The 25132-nt window shown below is 42.6% G+C and overlaps 1 protein-coding gene across 1 annotated transcript in view; it reads left to right on the plus strand.

The window, feature by feature from the left end:
* The window catches only part of TRAPPC8 (trafficking protein particle complex subunit 8), a 58337-nt gene that overhangs the window by 21598 nt on the left and 11607 nt on the right, over window positions 1-25132 (plus strand). Inside the window, exons 8-25 of the mRNA XM_054179648.1 lie at window positions 1144-1259; window positions 2561-2711; window positions 4342-4442; window positions 5572-5677; window positions 7818-7949; window positions 9257-9481; window positions 11795-11903; window positions 12605-12799; window positions 13216-13346; window positions 14414-14488; window positions 15175-15301; window positions 16353-16510; window positions 17585-18027; window positions 19588-19735; window positions 20974-21070; window positions 22251-22319; window positions 22418-22458; window positions 24869-25054. Of these exons, the coding sequence (XP_054035623.1) occupies window positions 1144-1259; window positions 2561-2711; window positions 4342-4442; window positions 5572-5677; window positions 7818-7949; window positions 9257-9481; window positions 11795-11903; window positions 12605-12799; window positions 13216-13346; window positions 14414-14488; window positions 15175-15301; window positions 16353-16510; window positions 17585-18027; window positions 19588-19735; window positions 20974-21070; window positions 22251-22319; window positions 22418-22458; window positions 24869-25054 (2610 nt within the window). The remainder of the gene's footprint in view (window positions 1-1143; window positions 1260-2560; window positions 2712-4341; window positions 4443-5571; window positions 5678-7817; window positions 7950-9256; window positions 9482-11794; window positions 11904-12604; window positions 12800-13215; window positions 13347-14413; window positions 14489-15174; window positions 15302-16352; window positions 16511-17584; window positions 18028-19587; window positions 19736-20973; window positions 21071-22250; window positions 22320-22417; window positions 22459-24868; window positions 25055-25132) is intronic.

Consider the following 25132-nt stretch of genomic DNA (forward strand, 5'->3'; position numbering starts at 1 on the left):
AATGAGGGCTTTTGGGAATGTGATAATTAACATGATAGAACACACTGGGTTGGAAAGGACCTTTTAAAGGTCATCCAGTCCAAGGAGGGACATCTCCAACTAGATCAGGTTGCCGAGAGCACCATCATGCTTGACTTTGAATGCCTTCAGGTGTGCCTATGGTGAGTTCAGGGTGTGCTGTAAAGTTCTTTCCATCATAAGAAGATCTTTTCTTTTATTTTACTTTTGCATGATTGTAAGCAGCTGGAGAGATGGATTGGCAATCAATCATTGTCTTAGTAGAATTAATCCATTGGATTAGTCCAATCAAATGTATTTAGCATTAGACTTGTACCCAGCATTAGTCTGTTAGCTGAATTCTGTATTTTGATTGAGTTTTCCATCCAGGTTATAGTTTTAAGTAGGAGTTTTGATATCAAATGTCATCTACTGCAACGAACACTCTCCTGGACTTCACTTTTGGGAGTTTGTACATGCTGGCCACATTTGCACTTGGAATGTTTCATGGAGAAAGATGGAAAAGGTGCCTACACCTTTCCAATGCAGGAAACAGCCTTACGTTGGGGATGTAAGAAGGATTCTTAGTCATGGTAAAAACCCAATATGTTAAGGTCTAAAAATTAGCTTCAGAAAGAGCTTTAGTTTGCCTTAGGGCTTGAGAATGGTAATTCCTTGTGGAAGTTTCCATGTCAGTGGGAATTACCTAAAAGAACAAAGCTGTGTAACCTTGCTTGCAGGTATGACTAGTGCCCTTGGAATTGATACCACGTAGTAATGCTTTATGTGGGTGGTGATGGTTAGTTCTTCCTTCAAGTATCATCTTTGTCCAGATTTTAGGTTGAACTAATGCCAGAAATTAGATGTTCTGTTAGATTTCAAACAGACACCAAATGTTTTGGTTCTTAGGATGGAGCTATCTGCAGTTTACAGCAGCAATAGTGAACCTCAGCTGCCTGAAATGGAATGAATACATGAATTGCCACTTGTAGGAATGTGCTCTTGGTTATTTAATTGTTGTTGTTTATTTCTGTTTTATGGAAACAACCAGAGTTTAGGAAGCCTTACTGAAGCTTGGATTTTTGTGTTAGTTTAGCTTCTGCTGGTGTGCCCCTGGTAGTGCTCTAATTTAGTGTCTTTTTGCAGTTGATATCCAGGAAAGGATTGAGTCGATCGCTGTTTTCTGCTACTAAAAAATGGTTTAGTGGCAGCAAGGTTCCAGAGAAAAGCATAAATGAACTGAAGAATACTTCTGGTTTGCTGTAAGTAATTGCAGTCCTGTCCTTTATATATGAACTTTATATATGTCCTTTCTATATGAACTTACTTTTATTTGATGATGTTCTGCAAAGTAAACTAAATCACCAATACTGTAAAAGCCTTTAATTGGAGAGGTAATGAGAAATGCTATGGCTAAATGTGTACAAGAATAGACTAGAATTAACCAGGTTGGAAGAGACCTCAGAGATCATCAAGTAGAATAGAAGAACTTAAAGGGAAAGTGGATAAAGTGTATCTTCCTGTGATATTTATAGTGAAGTTTAAGTTAGACTGCATGTTTTTAAGAGTGATAGTAATAAAAAGAAGCTGTGATCTGCCATGGGAATGGTTTAAAATTACTACAGGCTTTTTCTTTTCTCATTTAAGCCAATCCCCATTGTTTATGTAGCTAGAACTAATAGGAACTGTAATTCATTTACTGCAGTTAAGTATATTTCCTTTGCAAGGGTGTTTCAGTGCTAAATCAAGGGGAATTTCATACTTTTGGCACCTCTATTTTACACTGAAACTGGATTTCAAGTTTTACCAAAATATTCCTCCTGTATGCTTTGTAATTTCCCCCTGTGACCAAGGATATTTAGTCATGAAAAGCATTTTGTTCCACTGTCATATTTTAACCACAGAAGTCTCATTACCTCTTGGACATTACCCACCCAGAGTGAATGTCCCTGACATTTCCATACGGCTTTAAATTTGTGTGTTGTCTCCCAAGCAAAGAGGTTGTGAATTTCAACTTCCTGTATTTGTCAACATGGCTTTCTCCCCACAAAGTCTGACTAAAAAGTGTTTGTGAAAATATTTATGAAGTGATTCTTGCAGAGGACAGGAACTTGCCCGCTGCTTTGGCTTAAAAGCAGAGTTATTCAGTGGATTTTTTCCTTTCAGGAGACAGGAGAAGAGATAACTACAGCTCGGTGAACAGTTAATCTTACTGTTTCCTTCTCATGCAGCTCTGTTCAGCACTAACAGTTAATCTTCCTGAGCAGTTTCAGTGAGAGCTGCATGCTTTTTTCAGTATTTCTTGGCTAAGAGGAATGCTTGTTTTGAATGTCAGTGGAACAGTGAATCTTGTTAACCAGAACTGGTGTGAAACCAGTTCCATGTGGCAGAGGGGAAACAGCTTTGCTTTGTCCTAGGTGGTTTTTAGGTAGGGCTGAAGCAATGCAGTTTTCATTCCTACTTTGTGACTAGAAATTCAAATGAGAGGGGATGACTTTACAAGAGCTTGCCTTGCTCTGTTTAGTCAAATTATGACATTGAATTGAACTATTTGTATTTACAGGTATCCACCAGAAGCACCAGAGCTTCAAATCCGGAAAATGGCAGACTTGTGCTTTTTGGTGCAACACTATGAGCTTGCATACAGCTGTTACCATACAGCAAAGAAAGACTTCTTAAATGATCAGGCAATGCTTTATGCAGCTGGAGCACTGGTTGGTACTTCATATAACGTAAACATTCTGTGAACTTTTCCTTGTAATCTCTAATATTTGTCTGAAGGTAACAAAATGCAATCTCTTCTTTCCACCTTCAAATTTATAAGGGTCTTCCCAAATCTGCTGCGTATATCTAGCAAATCCTGAAGTGTTCTCAAATCTGTTGGCTCTTGTTTCATCAAGTAGGGGGAAAAAAGTGACTAAAAATGGAGGGGATGGCTCTTAAAATGTGCAGTATGGTAAGGAGAATACCTAGAATGCAACCTCCAGCAGAGTAGATCTTTACATTTGTAGTCTTCAGAACTCAAAATCCAGTGTGAAATTATTTTATAGTTTCTCTTCTAGACTTTGGCAAAATACTTGCTTGCCAGAAAGTCAAGACTTTCACTAAATATAGTATTGTACCATGTGTTTTTAAGACTCTTGAAGGATATGGTTTGAGTATGTCACCGCTGAACTTCACTGTCAACACATTCATTAATTTCTCCTAAGATTGAACAGCTCTGTCACTAAAATAATTTTCAACATGGTAGTGGGAACACTTGGGAAAATTCAGAGGCTTGTTTTAAAAGTTTTTGGATGGTGTTTTGTAGACTTTAGCCTAGTTGAGTTAAGAAAATTTGAAACTTGACTTTGTAGAGCAGTGGAAGCATTCTTGTAGGCTGTGCCATCTTGATGTAAATTACAGAAGTGTGTAATTGCAGCACAGACAGTTGCTCTGCATTTGGAGAGCCTGAAAAAGTTGCCTTAATTTCTTAATCATATGATTAATTTCTTTGTTGTCACCACCACCATCACCTATGGGCACTCACCAGTGATGAGAGGAGGATCTCTCAGCCCAGATGGGCTCACCTTGGGGCTTCTGCCTTTCCTGGTGGGGGTTAAATAGGGGAGTGGGTGGGGAGGGCCAAGTAGCCACACCTGGGGTGGGAGGAGACTCCCAATAGAGCCCGGGTGCTCTGGGATTTGAGGGGAAAAAGGGGGAAAATGGGGTGGGTGAGGGACTTCTAGGGTGTCAGGTAATGATAGGACTAGGGGGAATGGGGAAAAAATAGAAATGGGTAGATTCAGATTGGATGTTATGAAGTACCATCAGGGTGGTGAGACGCTGAAACAGGTTGCCCGGAGAGGTTTGTAGAGGTCTTGATTATGAATTGCTTTACAGCCTACAAGTCTTAGTCATTACTGCAGAAAAGCTTTGCTATCCCATAAAGAAATAAGATTTTAGAGTACATGTACTAAAATTTCCTTGGAATCTGAGACTGTAACTTCATTTAAGCAACACTCAGAAAAGAGTTCTCATCTCAAAAGAGATGGTGATGCTACTTTACCAGGAAGTTTGTTCCTGCAAAAGGAAATTATCAGCAGTACTGAATCACTGCTTCTGCCTAGCATACAATCAACTGAAAACACTTCAGTATGTGTAGCTCTCTTCCCTGCTGCCTGGTTAATTGCAAGCAAATTCATAAGTAGGCTATTGTGTTAAAGCTCTTATCAGCTGCAATGTGTTGGGTATGCTTTTATGTGCCAGTAACTGGTTAGATGAAGATCTTGAAGTAGTAGCTGTTGCAACCTGTCCCCAGTATTTGCTGAGAACCTGCAGTGACAGTACTGATTTCTCTTGTAGGAAATGGCAGCAGTGTCAGCTTTTCTTCAGCCTGGAGCTCCCAGACCGTATCCTGCTCATTATATGGAAACAGCGATTCAGACCTATCGAGACATCTGCAAGTATGTTGGTTACTTTCATACTGATCCAGTCAAAGTTGGAAGACCTGGTGGTTTAATGTCTTCCTCTGCACATGCCAGACAAAGATCACAGAATGATGGTGACCTTTTTGAAGAGTATCATAGAATGGCTTAGGTTGGAAGAGACCTCAGACATTGTCTGCTCCCTGCCATGGGCAGGAATGCCTCCCAACTAGACTCGGCTGCTCAAGGCCTCATCCAGCTTGGCCTTGAACACCTCCAGGGAGGAAGCATCCACAACATCCTGGGCAACCTATTCCAGAGTTTCACCACCTCATACTGAAGAACTTCTTCCTAAGATCCAGTCTAAACCTACTCCCCCTCAGCTTAACACCGTTCTCCCTTGTTCTATTGCTAGACACCCTTACGAAAAGTCCCTCTGCAGCCTTCCTGTAGGATCCCTTCAGGTATTGGAAGGCAGCCATAAGGTCCCCCTTCTCTTTCCTAGGTTGATCCACCCTAGCTCTCTCAGCCTATCCTCATAGCAGAGGTGCTTCAGCACTCTGATCATCTTTGTGACCCTCCTCTGGACTCACTCCAACAGCTCTGTCCTCCTTACGCTGGGGACACCAGAACTGGATGCAGCATGTGAGGTGGAGGTCTCACAAGAGCAGAGTAAAAGGGCAGAACCGCCTCTCTTGACCGGCTGGCCACATTCCTCTCAATGCAGCCTAGGATGTGATTTCCTTTCTGGGCTGCATTGTTAGTTTATCTAAGGTACCTGGAAAGGGAACTGTGCCATTCTTCATAGAGTGCTGATTAAACTTGTGTTGGATTTACTGCTGGACTCTTGGACTTCTTGTTTATCAGAGCATTTAGTTGATTGGATCATTTTAGCTACTGTTCTTCTAAATAGGATGCTGTCCTCCCAAGTGCACTCAAGCTTTGATTTTTGGAAGCTTCTGTTCTGTAGGTCAGAACACTTAATGTGCCAGGCTGCATGTGGTTGTTTTGCAGGGAATGAACTTTCCTGTTTTTGACTTGAAGAAGGCTAGAAAACAGAACATCAGCCTGTTAAGAGACGGAGATAACTTGTCAGATTTGAGGTGAAAAGTCTTCAGTGGTTTCTTTTGATAAATATTTACTAACACCTTTTTGGTTTTGGTTTTAGGAACATGGTCCTGGCTGAACGCTGCGTGCTGCTGAGTGCTGAAATCTTAAAAAGCCAAAGCAAATACTCAGAGGCAGCTGCTCTTCTGATCCGTTTGACCAGTGAGGTAAAACACTTGGTAGCTTCTTCCACTCCTGCCCTGTGTTTACTTATCCAAGCACTTGGGGGTTACTCTTCTACTCCTTGGCCTATATTTTCTAGCCAAAGATAGCAAATGAGCTGGTTTAAAGCATGAAGAAAACTGTTTACACTGCAAATGAAAATGAACTAGTACTTTAATAATCAAGTGACTTGCTTGACTTCTTTAAATGTCCTAAATATGCATTTGTTATCTTTGGCTTTATAAAGAATTTCCTTGACATCTGCTTAGCTCTTGTATGACATACATATGCTCACCTGAAGGATGGCCAAGGGCTCAGGTCCAGCCAACATGGATTTAGGAAGGGCAGGTCCTGCCTCTCCAACCTGATCTCCTTCTATGATCAGGTGACCCATCTGGTGGATGTGGGGAGGCCTGTGGATGTAGTCTATCTGGACTTCAGCAAGGCCTTTGACACCATCCCCCACAGCAAACTGCTGGCTAAGCTGTCAGCTCGTGGCTTGGACAGCAACACTCTGTGCTGGGTTAGGAACTGGCTGGAGGGCCGAGCCCAGAGAGTGGTGGTGAATGGTGCCACATCCAGCTGGTGGCCAGTCACCAGTGGCGTCCCCCATGGATCAGTGCTGGGCCCCATCCTCTTATACTATCTTCACTGGTGATCTGGATGAGGGGATTGAGTCAGTCATCAGCAAATTTGCAGATGACACCAAGTTGGGAGCAGATGTTGATCTGTTAGAGGGCAGAAGGGCTCTGCAGAGGGACCTCGACCGACTGGACAGATGGGCAGAGTCCAACATGATGGCGTTCAACAAATCCAAGTGCCGGGTGCTGCACTTTGGCCACAACAACCATGGTTTAGTCATGGGGTCTGTAGTGACAGGTTGGACTTGATGATCTTTGAGGTCTCTTCCAACCTTGGTGATTCTGTCATACTTTCAATTTAAGAACTCATGGGTTAAAAGCATTAGCATGGCTTGCCAGAGCCATAATGGATACTAGCCTACATATAATCAGAAGTTCTCTATAGTTTAAGTAACTAAGGCATCAGTGGAGCTCAGCTGTTATGAATCATTAGAATCATACTGTGTAAGTGAAAGCTAGTCTGAACACTTCTCTAATATTAATTGGTGGAAATTAAGCATAGAATTAGCTTCTAACAGCCCAGAAAGTGTCTTGCTTGAAAAGGAGTGAAATAAATGTAATACCAGTAGTAGTATAGCATCTTCTGTGTAGCTTGGAGGAAAGTAACTGGCAGTTAGTTCTGGCTTTGTGGTCAGCTGCACCAAATGTGATGCTTCTGAGAATTTTCCTGGGAGAGATTAAGCATGGAATGAATTTGCTTAGTTGTGTAAGTTTCTTTCTCAAGTGTCTTTGTAGCTTCATTCTTGCTCTTTCAAATTAAACTTGCTACTAGAATTTGCATGAGCAGTGTGGATGATTTTAAGCAAGGATTATTTGCTCTGTGCAAATGTTTTACAACTTACAATTACATGTAGTATGCTTGTGGTGTCTCTGGGCAGTTGCAAGGAAAATCTTCACAGGATACTGTGGAGGTGTCTCAGTGTATTTGTGGAGTCCATCACTGACTGGATGGGGATCACCTGTGGTAAAGTCAAGTAGATTTTGTTCAGATTGGTTAAAGCAATATGGCTGTGTCTGGGCATGAAGAGTGTGATGATAAGTAATTTTACCTTGTTAAGAAATCATCCTGGTTCTTGTGATACAAACTCAACAGGTTCCTTCTATTATTCCTTCATTATTTTAAAGCTCTTATTTTCTGTTTCTAGCCTTAATACCTGCAGGGGAGTGGAAGGGGAAAAGATAGCAAAAGTGCTTTAGAGGTAATGGTGTTAGAAACTGTAGCCTGGGTAATTTAAAAAGCAGAAAATAGTTATTTTGTCACTCAGACTCAAATAGGTTGATACATAAAAGCTCTCCCCTGGAAAAAAACTGTCAGTGTATTTGGTATGTAACAGAGAGAAAAGCACTTCTAGTCTTCTCTTTTACATACACACATACATAAAATGTGTACATCTTCACCTTCACAGGAGTGTCACAGCTTACTGTCCCTGTTAGCATTCAATTAAGGCCACTGTTACCTTTGTATTTAACTTTGAGGCTGATTTTCCTTTTTGCTTTTAAACAGGATTCAGACCTTCGCAGTGCACTTCTGTTGGAGCAGGCAGCCCATTGCTTTATAAACATGAAAAGCCCCATGGTTAGGAAGTTTGCATTTCATATGATACTGGCTGGCCATAGGTTTAGTAAAGCAGGCCAGGTAAGTATTGTCTTTCAGCATGAGAAGTATGCTTGGTGTTTGAAAACCACTTCAAATATGTCATTAGTCTGGAAAAAGATGATTGATTCTGACACTTTTGTGTTAGTCAGAAGTGTGCAGCTGTGTGATTCTTCTGAATATGCCCTCTGTGTTGATCAGCTTTGTCTTCTGTCTGAAATAATGCTGAAGATCTTTGGCTTGAAACTTCAGTGACATGTGTTTTCAGTTCTGGGTTTCAGTTTCATACACAGTGAAATACAAGGCTTTTTATTTGGGTAAAGAAGTATTCTTATTCCTGAGCTCTAAGAGTGAGCTGCAGGAGTTAAGGGTGTGTTAAATTCTTAATTTCATAGAATAATGGCAAAATGTAGGCATATTTTTCCTGTTGCCTGAACCACATGCTTTTTCAGTGGAGTTGCAGGTGTCTGAATAGTTACTGCAAGACAGACTAAAGCATCTCTTTATGACTGCTTAGGCTTAAGTAGCAATTAAACCAATACAGATCAGACTTTTACTTTCATTCAAATTCCTGGGCAGGCAGGTTTAACTCTGGTAAATGAACTCAAGGTTTGTTGAACATAAAGCGCACAAGTGATTTCTGCCTCAGTGGTGGGATAGATGCCCTGTGTTTCAGGGGGCTGTTCTCCCACCCCACCCAATCTAATTTTTATTTGATAAGGTTTTTCTGGGTTTTCTTCTGTAAGGATCAAAGCAAATCTTGTATTCTTGCCTTCTATATGAGTCTCAGATGTGAAGGATAGGAGGAGGATTTTCCCCTCCTTCTTGGTTTTCTTCATAGAAACTACTAAAAGGAGCTATCTGCAGTAGTTTCCCTGTCTGGTTTTATGACAGGACAATACTGACAGGGAACTATTGGTCAGAGGTTTTTTTTTTTTTCCCTTTGCTCTTCTATATTTCACTCCTTTGCATGCATTTTGTAAAGCTTTGACTTTGTGTTCATGTGACAGGTCTCTTGCTTGTGTCTAATTCTTGTAGAGCAACACAGAGCACTATGGCAAAAGTAGTCGTCTTCTCTTATTTGTGCTTTGAACTTACTGCCTGTTACACTAGTCTTGGAAAGCATGAACTGTATCTGCAGGCTTGGCTCTGTACTGTCTGAACCAGCACTTCTGTGCTTCACTTGGGGTTGACTGGGATGCTCAGAGGTGTAGTTCTGCAAACATTGCTTTTGGCATAGTGGAGAGGGCTGGTAAAACCTTTCTGACTTCAGTCTTCCTGATGCTGCAGTGACAATGAGTGGTGAATGGGATTGTTTGAGAAACTAAGTGGCTTCTTGTTTCTTGCAGAAAAGACATGCCTTACGTTGCTACTGCCAAGCCATGCAGGTTTACAAAGGGAAAGGCTGGTCCCTCGCTGAAGACCACATTAACTTCACCATTGGGCGCCAGTCCTACACACTCTGTCAGCTTGACAATGCCGTGTCTGCCTTCAGGCATATCTTGATCAATGACAGCAAACAGCCCCCAGCACAACAAGGGGCTTTCTTAAGAGAATATCTTTATGTTTATAAGGTAAATGACTCTTAATTGTTTTTATTCCTTGAGTAGTTTGCCCAGGTGGCCAAGAAGGCCAATGGCATCCTGGCCTGTATCGGGAACAGTGTGGCCAGCAGGAGCAGGGAGGTCATTCTGCCCCTGTACACTGCCCTGGTTAGGCCACACCTTGAGTCCTGTGTCCAGTTCTGGGCCCCTCAGTTTAAGAAGGATGTTGACTTGCTGGAATGTGTCCAGAGAAGGGCAACAAAGCTGGGGAGGGGTTTGGAGCACAGCCCTATGAGAAGAGGCTTGAGGGAGCTGGGGCTGCTTAGCCTGGAGAAGAGGAGGCTCAGGGGAGACCTTCTTGCTCTCTACAGCTACCTGAAGGGCGGTTGTAGCCAGGAGGGGGTTGGTCTCTTCTCCCAGGCAACCAGCACCAGGACAAGAGGACATAGTCTCAAGCTGCACCAGGGGAAGTTTAGACTGGATGTTAGGAAGAAGTTCTTCATAGAAAGAGAGATTGTCCATTGGAATGTGCTGCCCAGGGAGGTGGTGGAGTCCCCATCACTAGAGGTGTTTAGGAAGAGCCTGGATGGGGTGCTTGGTGCCATGGTTTAGTTGATTACATGGTGTTGGGTGGTAGATTGGACTCAGTGATCTCAAAGATCTTTTCCAACCTGGTTAATTCTATTCTAAGCACTAATTTTATTACCAGTAATTTCCTGTGAAGTCATCAAATGATTTTCTGTCATACCCTGCTTTGTTCCAGGGATGGTTTTTATGTAGGTGATGTGTTCATTTTTTTTACTTCAGTCTTCAAAACAACCCAGATTTGCTGTATCTCATGTATTAAGTATATTCTCACTGGTGGGTATTAGTGTGACTCTTTCATGTATGTTTTTATTGCAACAAAATGAGCGTCATGGCTGGACTGCAGCTTGTGGTAGTTCAGTTTCTGTTAGGGGAAGTGTTTTGTTTTGATCAATTCATAATGATTTTTGAGGCTTTTGATAATAAATGTTTCATAAAGGCTAGGTAGTCTGTCAGCTCTTCTGGTACTTTGAAGTGCCCTCTATCTATGTTGTAGTGAATTTCGTTCTTTAATATGTGTTTTCATAGATGATGTGACTCAGTGGGCTGTAAGTTCATGAGTGATACTGGATTATAGTATTGTAGCACATTATAGGGTGTTCAGTGCTGGTAGCATCACACAACTTGCAGCCATGTAGTTATTCACTGTCTTCCAAATCTTGTAAACCATTTCTGTGGTGTTTGCTAATTTATGGTAGATGCTACACAAGTTTGAGTCCACAGCTCAGCAGTGGTGAGTCTTGTGTAATGGTAGTGGTGTAGTAAAGAGATTATCAAATTCTGAGTTAGTCAAGCTTTGAATCAAATAAAGCTTGTACCAGCCATGCAGCCACAATTAAATTGACGGGCCCAGGACTGGACGCAGTGCTCAAGGTGTGGCCTAACCAGTGCTGAGTACAGAGGCAGAATGAGCTCCCTGCTCCTGCTGGCCACACAATTCTTGATGCAGGCCAGGATGCCATGGGCTTTCTTGGCCACCTGGGCACACTGCTGGCTCATGTTCTGCCAGCTGTCAATCAGTACCCCTAGGTCCCTTTCTGTTTGGCTGCTCTCCAGCCACTCTGACCCCAGCCTGTAGAAGGACATTGAGACTCTTGAACATGTCCAGAGAAGGGCAACGATGCTGGAGAGAGGCCTCGAGCACAAGCCCTACGAGGAGAGGCTGAGGGAGCTGGGATTGTTTAGCCTGGAGAAGAGGAGGTTCAGGGGAGACCTTATTGCTGTCTATAACTACCTGAAGGGAGGTTGTAGCCAGGAGGGGGCAGCCAGCACCAGAACAAGAGGACACAGTCTCAAACAGCACCAGGGGAAGTTTAGGCTGGAGGTGAGGAGAAAGTTCTTCCCAGAGAGAGTTGTTAGCCATTGGAATGTGCTGCCTGGGGAGGTGGTGGAGTTACTGTCCCTGGAGGTGTTCAAGAGGGGATTGGACGTGGCACTTGGTGCCATGGTTTAGTAGTCATGAGGTGTTGGGTGACAGGTTGGACTTTGATCTTTGAGGTCTTTCCCAGCCTTATTGATTCTATGATTAAAGGGCTGGGTTATAACGATTATTTTTCCTCTTCCATAAAGATTTCATGAACTTCAAACTTTCTTGGAGAAATATTACATCACACTGTCAAAGCAGAAGAAACTGTCAAAACAGTTAGTTGAAATGATGCATTCCATCTTAAAAATACTACCTGTTCACTGGTAGTGTGCAGCATGGGCACTGTGTATTTGCACACTGACATGACCCTCTGTTTTCTTCCTCTCCTCCAGAACGTAACCCAGCTGTCACCTGATGGTCCCTTACCACAGCTTCCTTTACCATACATCAACAGCTCCGCAACCCGTGTTTTCTTTGGGCATGATAGAAGACCAGCAGAAGGTTAGAAAATTCTATGTAAAGGCACTGAAGTGCTTTATTTATGGAGCCAAAACACCTGCAGGAGTTGGTGACATGAAAAAAATATATCAAATGTAAAACTGCTGTGACAAGGTAGCTGCTTAAATAAGACATCAAAAGAAAAGCTTAAGCTTAGTACCTACTTGCTAGATGGTTTTAGGCTTTCTCTGTAAATATGAGGTCTGCCTGTGCAGGAGTGTTGATTTCCAGGTTGCATTCCAGCTAGAAAGCTGCAGTGCAAGTGAAAGGGATCTTTAATGCTTTAGCAAATGCTGGACACTAGTGCCTGTGATAAAATGAACTATAAAGCTATCTTTCTCCTGGATGAAATGTTTGAAACACTGATTTCCTGCATGTGAAGTAGCTGAGTGGAAACTCATGCATAAACCAGGGCTGTACTGTGGGGCTGTAGTCTGCCATAAAGTAAAAACCTCTAAGCTGAGCATACCGTGTGGCCTGAGAAAATCCGGGAATTCCACAGTTTGCAGAAGGAAGGATACTCCAATTCTGCTCAGTGTTGTCTGTCTGGTGTGCTTTCCAAAATGTCTTGCAATTCACTGACTTAGTGACTCTCATTTTTAGTTACATTTGAGAACTTAACATATTTTAACCATACTTAAATGTCCGGTGCAGCCCCCGGCTGCTGCTTTTCTCATCTTCTAAGACTGCCTTACTCCACCTAGGTGAAAAGCAGGCAGCTACTCATGTAAGTCTGGATCAGGAGTATGACTCTGAGTCATCCCAACAGTGGAAAGAGCTTGAGGAGCAGGTTGTTTCTGTGGTAAACAAAGGGACAATACCTTCAAACTTTCAACCAACACAATTCTGCCTAAGTCGCTACTCGGATAACTCCAGATTTCCGCTTGCTGTGATAGAAGGTAAAGTGAAGATTTAAACACTTCAGAAATCAAGTGAGTTAGGTGAATCTGTATAAAACTTTGTGGTGGTGTAGATTGAAACCAACATTCCTGAGCAATTTGCTTGCATTTGAATGCTTTGAGTTAGGTGAGCCTTTAAATTGTGGGAGGGATAACCTGGTGACATTGAAGGTTCAGGCATTAGGAAGAGGTTCTTTACTGTGAGGGTGGTGGGACACTGGAACAGGTTGCCCATGGAGATGGTGGAAGCCTCATCCCTGGAATGCATTCAAGGTCAGGCTTGATGGGGCTCTGAGCAGGCTGATCTAGTTGGGGATGTCCCTACTCAGTGCAGGAGTGTTGGACTAGATGACCTTTAAAGGTCCCTTCCAAGCCACTGCATTCCATGATTCTCTTTTCTTGCCCTTTTTGAACAGAGCCAATAACTGTAGAAGTGTCCTTCCGAAACCCTCTGAAAGTTCCACTTCTTCTAACTGACCTCTCGTTGCTGTGGAAGTTTCAACCTAAAGACTTCAATGCAAAGCATGGTGGAGAAACAAAAGAGCTGGTAAGGAAAGTTTCATCCTTTTTCAACCAAAACAAAGAAGGAAACATAATTAACTGTGATAGAAATACAGTGTTTTGGATACCTTTGAGAAACTACTTACTGCTCTTTAATTTAAGACTTCAACTAATACTGCCAAAACTTCCCTCCAAAGGACTGTTCTCACATTGATGTTTTCAAGGTTTGAGTATGTTCTAATACTGAATACTAAAGTAAATTCTCTAATAATTTGGTTTCCTGACCAAATATGAGGTGGAACATCTCCTCTCTGAAGAAAGACTGAGGGAGGTGGGTCATCTTAGCTTGGAGAAGAGGAGACCAAGGGATGACCTCATTCATGTTTATAAAGATGTGAAGGGTAGTGTTGGGAGGATGGAGCCAGGCTCTGCTCAGTGATGTCCAATGACAGGACAAGGGGCAAAGGGTGCAGTCTGGAGCAGAGGAGGTTCCACATGAACATAAGGAAAAACTTTTTCACTGTGTGGGTGACAGAGCCCTTTAGCAGGCTGCCCAGAGTGATTGTACTGTCTCTTTCTCTGGAGACATTCAAAACCTTCCTGGATGCATTCCTGTGCCTTAATCTAGGTGACCCTGCTTTGGCAGAGGGGTTGGACTGGATGATCTTACAAGGTCCCTTCCAACCCGTAACATTCTGTGATTCTTTGATCTCTAAAGGTGTTGTAAATGTTTGCCATAGTTATAAATGTATGGTTACTATAGGCTTAGTTATGTGAAACACTTTCCCTTATGTTCTGCTCCAAACTCCTACTTCAATGATAGAATAAATATTTCTGTATCAGTGAAACTGACTTGGAATTGTTCCTGTTTGTAGTAGTAAACCTTGAATTTCTCTCTGAAGGAAATGGTTATTGAGCTCTCTAGCTGCTGCTTTAATTCAGAAGGCCTGAGAAGCTGGGCATATAGCACCTGCTGGTCCTAACTGTCTGCAATTTGAAATTTGTGTGGTTTTTGTTGTTGGTTTTTGTTCCTGGCAAGGTGTAGGCAGTAGTATTTATAGCACCCTTTCTGCCTAGGATTAATAGCATTTAAAAGCTGTTTCTTATTTTCAGGGAGCATGCAATGATGATATGATAGGAACTGAAGCAATAGCAGAGTTTTTAATTAACAGTGAGGAGACAAAAGTGGTAAGTACTGCACTTTGTTCTCAAAATAGTCTCTTTGGTGTTGATCTTTAGGGTGGAGTTCAGACTTGTTATGATCTGAACTTAATACTGAAGTTACAAAAGACATTACTGGTACATGAAGTACTGGAACTTTGGAATCTCATCAGTGTGTATGAAGGGAGGATGTGACAGGACAGGAGGCAGTGGGCACCAACACACACGAGGCTTCATCTGAACAGCAGGATACAGTTGTTTGTTGTTGGGGTTTTTGGGTTTTCTTTGCTGGGATGGCACAGTCTGCCCAGAGAAATTCTGTAGTTATCCTTGAAGAGATGAGAAGCCATTTGGAGCTGGTCCTGGGCAGCTTGCTCAAGTGGCCCTCACTGAGCAGGCGGGTTGGGCAGGATGACTTCCAGAGGGCCTTTCCACCTTCAACCATTCTGTGATTCTGCCTTTGTTAGTTTAATTTTGTTACAGTTTAGGATTCTGTTGTGATGTAATGAGCATGTCTCAAGTGGGACTGTTTTGATAGATTCTGTCTTTGTAAAATTTGGAATCCAGTAGAGGCCTACTAGTTGTACCCAGTTACATCTGACATAACTATGAGGTACATGTAGCTGTGAGTGTCTTTAGCAATTGGATATTTAAATGTAATACTCCTTTTTTCCTAGTAGCAACAACAACAAAAATTTAACATATCTCCACAGGCAAGACTAAAGCTCTTTCCCCATCAAACAGGGGAGCTACATATTCTGGGAGTCGTTTATAATCTTGGCACTGTTCAGGGTGCTGTGACATTAGATGGGATAGATCCTTCTGTTGGATTACAGACAGGTAAGTGAGTGGTGTTATTCCCTTAAATCTTGTGTCTCTGGAAGGGACAGACACAGCTTCTGCAGAGTAGAACTGGATTCTAGTATTTAACAGTTGATTATCATAGAGCAAGGCCCTCCTTCAGGTAAGGATGTGGAAACAAGGGAAACAACTGGGACAGGAAAATGATGGATTGGCATCTCTAGCAATTCCATGAGAGAGGAAGTAACCTCTGCCAAACCCTTACTTACTGATCCTTTTAAATCTGTAGAAAGTCTGAAACCATTTTTTAAATGCCCCTCAAATTTAAATGCTCTCTGTGTGCTATATTGATTTATGACAACTTTGACTCTTTTGACATTCCTTTTTCTGCTGTGTTTTTTCACCTTGTTAGCTTTTAAATTTCACCTGAAAGTCTCACTGAAGTTCTTTGCATAGATTCCCAAATTTAAATTTGGCTCCTATACTTGTGTTTTGGGATTTTTCCACCCCCCCTCCCCCCCCAGCAACTTCTGTCTTCATTCATTCTCTTTTCTTTGTCTTAACATCTAAATGACTTATTGATTGCGTGTTAATTGCATGTTGATCTGGTTTGAGTCATTAATCTGAACCTCAAGGAAAATTTAGTTGAGGAAATGAGGGATTTGAAATTGTCTCAAAAAACCAAACCTTGCTTAGCTGTCTATGAAATGGAAACCTGTAGAATAAGAGCACTTTGGAGAGTAGTGGTCGTTAAAGGAAATAAAATTGGTTTGGGTGACTTTTCCAGCTTGCCAGAAATTGGGAAAGGAAATAAATACATCACCTTCATGCTCTGCCTTCTCCTCTCTTGTAATCAAACTATTAAAGGGTAAAGTCCATCACAATGGATAACTGGCTGGTTGAACTCATACTGCCTTGTGTCACAGTAAGCTATGAGTAGTCCTTTGTCAGTCCTGCAGCTTGATCAATGAACACTGCACGTGTGCCGTAACTGGAGAATCGAGATGGTTTATGAGATTGAGCAGGCAGCTGCAGATCATGGCTCAGGGGGGGAAAAAAAATATTTAAACAATTTTAACAATTGTTTCAGGGAAGTTTGTTGCCAATGGCTTATCTGTAAGAGGAAGACAAGACTTAGAAATCCAAGGGCCTCGACTTAATAACACAAAGGAGGAAAAAACCTCTATTAAATATGGACCTGATCGGCGTTTAGACCCCATTATTACAGAAGAAATGCCTTTGTTGGAGGTATGTAGCTACTTTCTACTGGTGGTTTTAAGCAAATAGCTGAATTTAGAGCTCATCAGTGGCATTGTGACAATGAAGTCTTAGACTTTGTTAATGCCTGAATCTTTCCATTAATTTCTGATGTGTTACTGCCGAACTTGGGTGGGGTTTGAGTCAAGTGAAACTTGAAGCTTCCAAATGAATATCCTTCTGAAGTTTTTAATATTCCCTTTAGAGTTTCAGTTGGCAACAGCTTTTGTAGCCAGATATCAAGCTGAGGGAGAACAGGCAAGGAATTTTTTCCCTGTTTGCTTGATGTTCATCTTCAAGTTGGTTAACTCAGTGATTTTCCTTACTAAAGTGATCTAACTGGTTAGTACCAACCCTCTATAGATTATTTCAGGTGGAAGGGACCTACAGTGATCAGCCAGAAGTTTAGGGCTGGCTGAGTTTAAATTTGTCCAAATGCCTCTTAAACACTGATAAGCCTGGGACATCAACCACCTCTCAAGGAAGCCTGTTCCAGTGTTTGACCACCCTCTCAGTAAAGAAATGCTTTCTAGTGTTCAGTTTGTCTCCTCTGGCACAGCTTTGAACCATTCCAAGCTCTTTTTGATGATACCTAATGATAGGATAGGGCAATGGACTTAATCACAGCAAATTCTATCTCAACCTGAGAATTCTTTTACTGTGAGGGAATCGGAATCTGTGAGAATTACTGTGAGAATCAGAATCACCAAGTGATGGAGCTCTGGAACAGGCTGCCCACAGAGCTTGTGGAGTCTCCTTCTCTGGAGATCTTCAAAACCCATCTGGATGCATTCCTGTGTGACCTGTCTTAAGTGGTCATGCTTTGCAGGGCTATTGGACTTGATCTTTAGAGGTCCCTTCCGACCCCTGGCATTGTGTGATTCTATGATTCCCATGAGTCCTATCACTGGATACCAGGGAGAAGAGATCAGCGCTTTCCTCTCCACATCCCCTCCTCAGGAAGCTATGGAGAGCCATACGGTTTAAATATATTGGTGGTGGTTTTAGTGCACATTTGTGACTTGGCCCAGTGCTCAAGCTTTTCTCCTGTTCTCTCCCATACAGGTGTTCTTTATCAATTTTCCTACAGGACTTCTCTGTGGAGAAATCAGAAAGGCCTATGTAGAGTTTGTGAACGTAAGCAAGTGTCCTCTGACCGCGTTGAAGGTCGTGTCCAAGCATCCAGAGTTTTTTACCTTTGGTGGAAACACTGCTGTCCTAACACCACTGAGTCCTTCAGCTTCTGAGAACTGTAGTGCTTACAAGACTGTTGTGACAGATCCTACCTCTGTGCGTACAGCACTGTTGTCTTCAGCTTCTTCCTTAGACTTTGGGCTCGGCACAGGAGCTCAGCCTGAAGTAATAAACGTCCCACTTCCCGACGCTGTTCTTCTGCCCGGGGCTTCAGTGCAGCTGCCAATGTGGTTACGGGGACCAGATGAAGAAGGGGTTCATGAAATTAACTTCTTGTTTTACTATGAAAGTATTAAAAGACACTCAAAAATGTGGTAAGTTTCTATCTGCTTTTATTCTGCCATACATAGTAGACACTACAAACAATGTCAGCATAAACTCCTACCCAATTTCTTCTCATTGCTGTGATCACAGTATCACAGTATAACTAAGGTTGGAAGAGACCCCAAGGATCATCAAGTCCAACCTGTCCCAACAGACCTCATAACTAGACCATGGCACCAAGTGCCATGTCCAATCTCCCCTTGAACACCTCCAGGGACGGCGACTCCACCACCTCCCTGGGCAGCACATTCCAATGACGAATGACTCGCTCAGTGAAGAACTTTTTCCTCACCTCGAGTCTAAACCTCCCCTGGCACAGCTTGAGACTGTGTCCCCTTGTTCTGGTGCTGGTTGCCTGGGAGAAGAGACCAACCCCTTCCTGTCTACAACCACCTTTCAGGTAGTTGTAGAGGGCAATGAGGTCACCTCTGATCCTTCTCTTCTCCAGGCTAAACAACCCCAGCTCCCTCAGCCTCTCCTCATAGGGCTGTGTTCAAGGCCTCTCACCAGCCTTGTTGCCCTTCTCTGGATACCTCGAAGTGTCTCAATGTCCTTCCTAAATTGAGGGGCCCAGAACTGGACACAGGACTCAAGGTGTGGCCTAACCAATGCAGAGTACAGGGGCACAATGGCCTCCCTGCTCCTGCTGGCCTCACTATTCCTAATGCAGGCCAGGATGCCATTGGCCCTCTTGGCCACCTGGGCACACTGCTGGCTCATGTTTAGGCGGATGTCAATCAGCACCCCCAGGTCCCTCTCTGTTTGGCAGCTCTCCAGCCACTCTGACCCCAGCCTGTAGCTCTGTATGGGGTTGCCGTGGCCAAAGTGCAGCACCCGGCGCTTGGACTTGTTAAATGCCATGCCATTGAACTCTGCCCATCTGTCCAGTTGGTCAAGGTCCCTCTGCAGAGCCTTTCCACCCTCTGACTGACTAACATCTGTTCCCAACTTGGTGTCATCTGCAAACTTGCTGATGACTGACTCAACCCCCTCATCCATATCATCAATGAAGATGTTAAAGTGATGATATTGAAGTGTTTAGTTATCTGCTACTCTAAGCAAGAATTTTAATGTACTCTCTGATCTGATCTATACAGTCTACACTGCTTCCATCAAAGTGGCAATTATTAAAATAAATGAATAGAAGAGTGCTGTTAATACAAGCTGTTTGTACTTGGCACATCTTTGAGGCACAGGGGTGGAAAAAGCTTGACTTAAAATTGTTTCTGCGCCCTATAAAACAAAATATTGTCTACTTTGAACAGAAGCTTTTGTTCTTAGTTAAAATATGGTCAGTACTTGTACTATGATGAAGGCTGTTCAGTGGAGGAATTAAATGCCAAGTTTGACTTGTTGTTGAGTTTCTTTTTGGACTATTTTGAGACAGTGGACAGTCAAGTTTGATACCACAGGCTAACAAGTAGTGCTTTCTTTGAACTGTGCTTGAAAGGTAGCAAGCTTGCTTTTGATGACAGATTCTGGACAGAGTGCTGGTTGTTCAGGATGTCTTTTTCTTTTCCTTTCTTTCTTCCTTTTCTCCTCCTTCCTAGTCACAGAGTATTAAGGCACACTGCAGTTATTTGCACTAGCCGGTCTCTGCATATTCGAGCAACTGTCTGCAGAAGTAATGCACTTGAAGATGAAGAAGGCAGAGGGGACAACATGTTGGTGTTTGTGGATGTAGAAAATATCAATACTGTAAGTACTTGTTTTAAATTCTGATACTCTTCTAAAGCTCAGCAGATGTGTGTCACCAGTAGAGCTAGAACTTAAGTAAAAGGCCTTTTAAAACTACTTTGCATGCAGTGATTAAACCTTGTGTATTTAATCACTCCACTTACTGTTGGAAAGAGTACCAACATGAAATGATATCTTATCTCCCTGGAAGTCTTCTGTAACTGTCTCACTCCTAAGCAAAGTCCAGCACTGTAGTTCAGAGTGTTTCTCCTTGGAGGAAGATTTACTCCAAAGTCCTGAGTGTTTTTGATAACTTTCAAGGCAGAGAACCTGAGACAACTTGTGCCTCTCACAGCCTTCCAATGAAACCCCTGGTGTGGTAATGTGAAGTTAACATTTAAACTGCAGCTTGAAGGAGGCTTCTGTGGTTTCTAACTAACTGAAAAAGACAATTTTGAAAATACAATACAAATACAGATATGCCTGCTGTGGGTTAGTGAGTTAGGTGAAAACATTTCAGGTTTTCATACCATGCTAATTGAAATTTCCTCCTGTTGTTCATAAAGCTGCTCCTGTTGTTTGCAGCCAGAAAGCAAGGTAGTGAGATCCTCTGTTTTATAGATGCTTAGCTGCTAGTGGAATCACTGAGCTGATTTGTCCCCTTTATTTAAAGGTACACTGTTTTTCCTTCAGATAGTGAAGTGAATATTGTCCACTCCTCTGAGGAGGAAGGAATGTTTTATAAAAGTGCTTACCAAGTTAACAGAGAACATGGTGTGAGATGTAACTTTCCACCACCACCCCCTCACTCTTTTCAAGAAGGAAAACCAACCTCATAAGCTACTTTCTTTTTTACATACATACACATTGACAACAAAATATCAAACACCACACAAAGTCCTGGCATATGAATGACCTAGCAATGATCCTAAAATATTCTTAACCTAGGTTGCCTTGCAGGCTGTGTTCTGAGTGGAGTTACAAGCCTGGCTGTCCTAATTCAAAATACTACCTTGGGGATATTTTCCTGTTTCAGCTTCATGTGGCTCTGTTTACTGGAATTGGAAGTTGCTGTGAACAGGGACTGGTTTGTGTTAGAGTGGGTCTTAAATCTCCTTAGTACTCTGTTATGGATGATGAGAATAATGAGTTGAAAGAAGATTCTAACAGGGCTAGCTTGTAGTCAGCACATCCTGTGCAATGTTGAACATCACAGCTGTGAGTGTTCTTGTCTGACATAACTTTTGCTTCTTCCATAGAGTGAAACTGGTGTGAAAGAATTCCATATAGTGCAAGTTTCAAGTAATAGCAAGCACTGGAGGCTTCAGAAGTCTGTTAATGTCTCTGAAGACAAAGGTGTGTGTCTTTATCACCCAAAGGCCTAGCTTCTGACTGGTGAGCAGATGAAAGAGCCTTACAAGGAGCTGAATTTGGTTTTCAGAACAATTTAATTTCTAAACACTTTGTCCCTTTCAGACAGTCTGCAGCCCTTCCTCTCTTAGTGCTTCAAGAAAAATGTATTTACATCTGACTTTTAGACTAGATTTACAAATGGGCTTCTCTTAGAGGTAAATTATTTCTGTGATGTAGAGAAATCTGTGACTGGGTTGACTAACAATTTGCCTCATGAGAATTACATTTCAATATTCCTTTAATTCTAGTTAATGTGTATCAGTGTTAAATTTAATTGGTGGACAGAATATCTGACAAGTGCTCCATTCAGTTATTAGAAAAACATCAAAATGGCTCTTGCTGTGTCCAGCCTTAGCTGATACAAGCTGCTGGTCGTAGAATCAATAAGGTTGGAAAAGACCTCAAAGATCATCAAGTCCAGCCTGTCACCCAAGACCTCAGGACCACTAAACCATGGCTTCAAGTGCCAGCTCGCTGGGCAGCCCATTCCAATGGCTAACAACTCTCTCTGGGAAGAGCTTTCTCCTCACCTTGAGCCTAGACTTCCCCTAGCACAGCTTGAGACTGTGTCTTCTGGTGATGCTTGCCTGGGAGAAGAGACCAAGCCCCACCTGGCTACAACCTCCCTTCAGGTAGTTGTAGAGAGCAATAAGGTCTCCCCTGAGCCTCCCCTTCTCCAGGGTAAACAACCCCAGCTCCCTCAGCCTCTCCTTGTAGGGCTTGTGCTCGAGGCCTCTCTTGGAAAAGGCAAAAATGTGCTATTATTTTAACTGACAAATGTGGTCTTTACTTGTATGCTGGCATTTTATGTACTTAAAAATTATCCTAGATGTACATTCCTCTGGTATTAATACTGAGGATGAAGTGGATAAACTGAATTTTTGTCGTCTTTTCTTTCCTCCTTTCTCTGTGTCATCTTTATGTATTAAAGCTCACTTACTGCCCTAGGTGTAGGTGGAAAAGGTCAACAGAAGTTCTACCTTCTTTACTACCATGCAGTTTCCCTGCTTGATTAGTTGTGCTTCTTGAGTATCATCCAGAGTGTTTATTTGTGAAGGGTAAAGGCTGACTTCTGGCTCATGAGGAGGGAGGAAAACAAACTCTTACAACCTTTTTCTTTCAGATACTAAACTTGCTAGCAGAGAGCGAGCAAAGTTGTGCTTTAAAGCAGTGAGATGCAAAAACTCAGAAGGTGAGTTTTCTGCTGAAGAAAGTAGTGTTTGGATGCTGTGTGCTGAAGCTGTGACTTCTCATGATGCTGAAACATTGTCTTCTCTTTTAATCCCTTAGAAAATTACACGTTTGCAGACATTGTCTTTGGAAACGAGCAGGTAGGTGGGCTGGAGTGGCTGCATGCTTTGCTTTGTGCAAGGTAGCCCTGCCACATGCAAGTGTCCCAGCTGGAATGCCTTTGTAGAACTGAAATACAGGAGCAGTGCTTCCATAGTTGGGAAGTTGACTTTTGCACATCAAAAACTACTGGTGTTCTAGGTCAGCTTGCTTTATTTACAGAGAGAAGGTGAGGTAGTGTAAGCTAGGGGATAGTCTGGAATTTTAAGGCCCCAGCTCCACAGCTGAATTACTTTGGGAGTGCATTGTGATGCTGACTATTTTGCCAATGTTTTTCCTTCCTTTCCACCTCTTCAGAGCAGTTGTTTTGAGTATTCTCTAGCAGAGATCTGGGGGGGGGTGGTTCCCCCAGCTTCTCTACCAGAGATCTGGGGACGGGGGTGGTTCCCCCAGCTTCTCTACCAGAGATCTGGGGACGGGGGGGGGGTTCCCCCAGCTTCTCTACCAGAGATCTGGGGATTATTTTTTCTTCCTAATTACATTTTCAAGTTAAAAACTCTAATTACAGCTCATCTGAAAATAATCTGGAATTTCAAAGTACTGCTATAGGTTGCAGCCAGTTCAAGGAGTCTGTTTCTATGCATTTTCTTGAAGATTCTGGACTACTACCATGCTCTCTTAATCTTTTTTTAAGCATACACTTGCTTTTTGAAGAAGAATCCTTTTGGCAAACAACCTTGGCCCAGGGAATGCTTTCCCAACCCCTGAAGGAAAGTAGGCCACTCATGTCAGTAATCCACATTACCACAGTAGATTTAGTTTGCTGGATGTCAGGATGCTTATTTTATGCCAAGTGCACATTTTCCACATGTGTATACAGCTTTTAAAAGCCAAGGAAGACCTACTCACTGCCATCTCATTTGATAGGAATAAAAAATTTTATTAGGACTATAAATTGAGGTAAATGATTCCTCTTTAAAAGTGAAAAGTTGGGTGAGCTGCATGAACTTCATCTTTCTTGTAAGAAAATAGCCTCCAGTGCAGGGATGTGGAGATGGCCTCCCTTCTGTGTCCACTTCTGGGCCTCTCAGTTTAGGAAAGATGTTGAGTTGCTGGAATGTGTCCAGAGAAGGGCAACAAAGCTGGGGGAGGGGGTTGGAGCACAGCCCTGTAAGGAGAGGCTGGGGGAGCTGGGGTTGCTTAGCTGGGAGAAGAGAAGGCTCAAGGGAGACCTTACTGCTCTCTACAACTGTCTGAAGGGAGGTTGTAGCCAGGATGGGGTTAGTTTCTTCTCCCAGGCAACCTGGACAGAACAAGAGGACACAGTCTCAAGTTGTACCAGGGGAGGTTTAGCCTGGATGTTAGGAAGAAATTCTTCATAGAAAGAGTGATTGGCCATTGGAATGTGCTGCCCAGGGAGGTGGTGGAGTCACTACCCTTGGAGGTGTTTAGAAAGAGACTGGATGAGGCACTCAGTGCCATGGTTTAGTTGATTAGATGATGTTGGGTGATGGGTTGGACTTGATGATCTCGAAGGTCTTTTCCAACCTGGTTAATTCTGTATTCTTTATTGTAAATAGCAGAATACTTTTGGAATAACTAATGCAATGATTAGCAGCTCTGCAACAGTATATTCTGGGAAAGTTAACATTTTTTGAAGGGGAGGGATTAGAAAGCTAAAGTTTCTTACTTCACCTGCTGTCGTTGAGTATTATTAGACTAGAATAAACCAGGTTGCTTTTGGTGTTGGTAAAGCTCAACACAAAGGATGAGATTTGTGACAAACAGCACAGTTCTGGCTGTGGCATTTATCATGTGCAGTCTGTGCTCTGCTATGGCTAGCAAAATGTATGTTCCTGAGTTGGATAAATAATTCTAGCTGTCTTGAGGAAAATACTTGTAAGCAATAATGACTCGTTTGTGAGCAAGTTGGATGCTTCAGCTCTCTCCACTACACTTGATGTATCACAGTAGGCTTTCTGGTGGCAATAACCAAATCCTAAAGCTTGGTATTTCTAGTTTTAGGCAAGTTATGGACTCATAGAATGGCTTAGGTTGGAAGGCACCTCAGAGATCACCTACTCCAATCTCTCTCTGCCATGGGCAGGGTCACCTCTCAACTAGACTCAGCCACTCAAGGCCTCATTCAACATGGCCTTGAACACTCCCAGAAAAGAGGCAGCCACAGCCTCACTGGACAACCTTTTCTAGAGTCTCAGCCCCCTCATACTGAAGAAACTATTTCTCTACCTTAGACATCTCATTAGTCAGGAGTGACCTCTAATAGGGCAAGCACAGAAACCAAGAGGTGACATTGTGTACGTTTGTAAGGGGAAACAGAGCAAGATGATGGAGCTGCAGCACTGTGGTGCAGGGCTGTGTTAGAGCAAGTGAAGTCAGCTTGCATCCTCTTCTCAGAGCCCTTTCTTGCCTTTTCTTATTTTCTTGCAGATAATAAGTTCAGCCAGTCCCTGTGCAGACTTTTTCTTTCAAAGCTTGTTCTCTGAGTTTAAAAGAACACATGTGCAATCTCCTCCTCATGCATCTCAAAGGGCTGCCAAGCAATCATTTGACGAGACAGTCAGATTGATACAAAGATGCAATGAGGTCGATTTGAACGTCGTGGTGCTGTGGAAGGTAAGTATGGCTGGGTGCCTTTGTGGTCATTTGGCCATGAAATATGGCTGTTAGAAAATAATTTCATGTGGGATCATG

Source organism: Dryobates pubescens, chromosome 3 (assembly GCF_014839835.1).
Source record: "Dryobates pubescens isolate bDryPub1 chromosome 3, bDryPub1.pri, whole genome shotgun sequence".
Taxonomy (NCBI): domain Eukaryota; kingdom Metazoa; phylum Chordata; class Aves; order Piciformes; family Picidae; genus Dryobates; species Dryobates pubescens.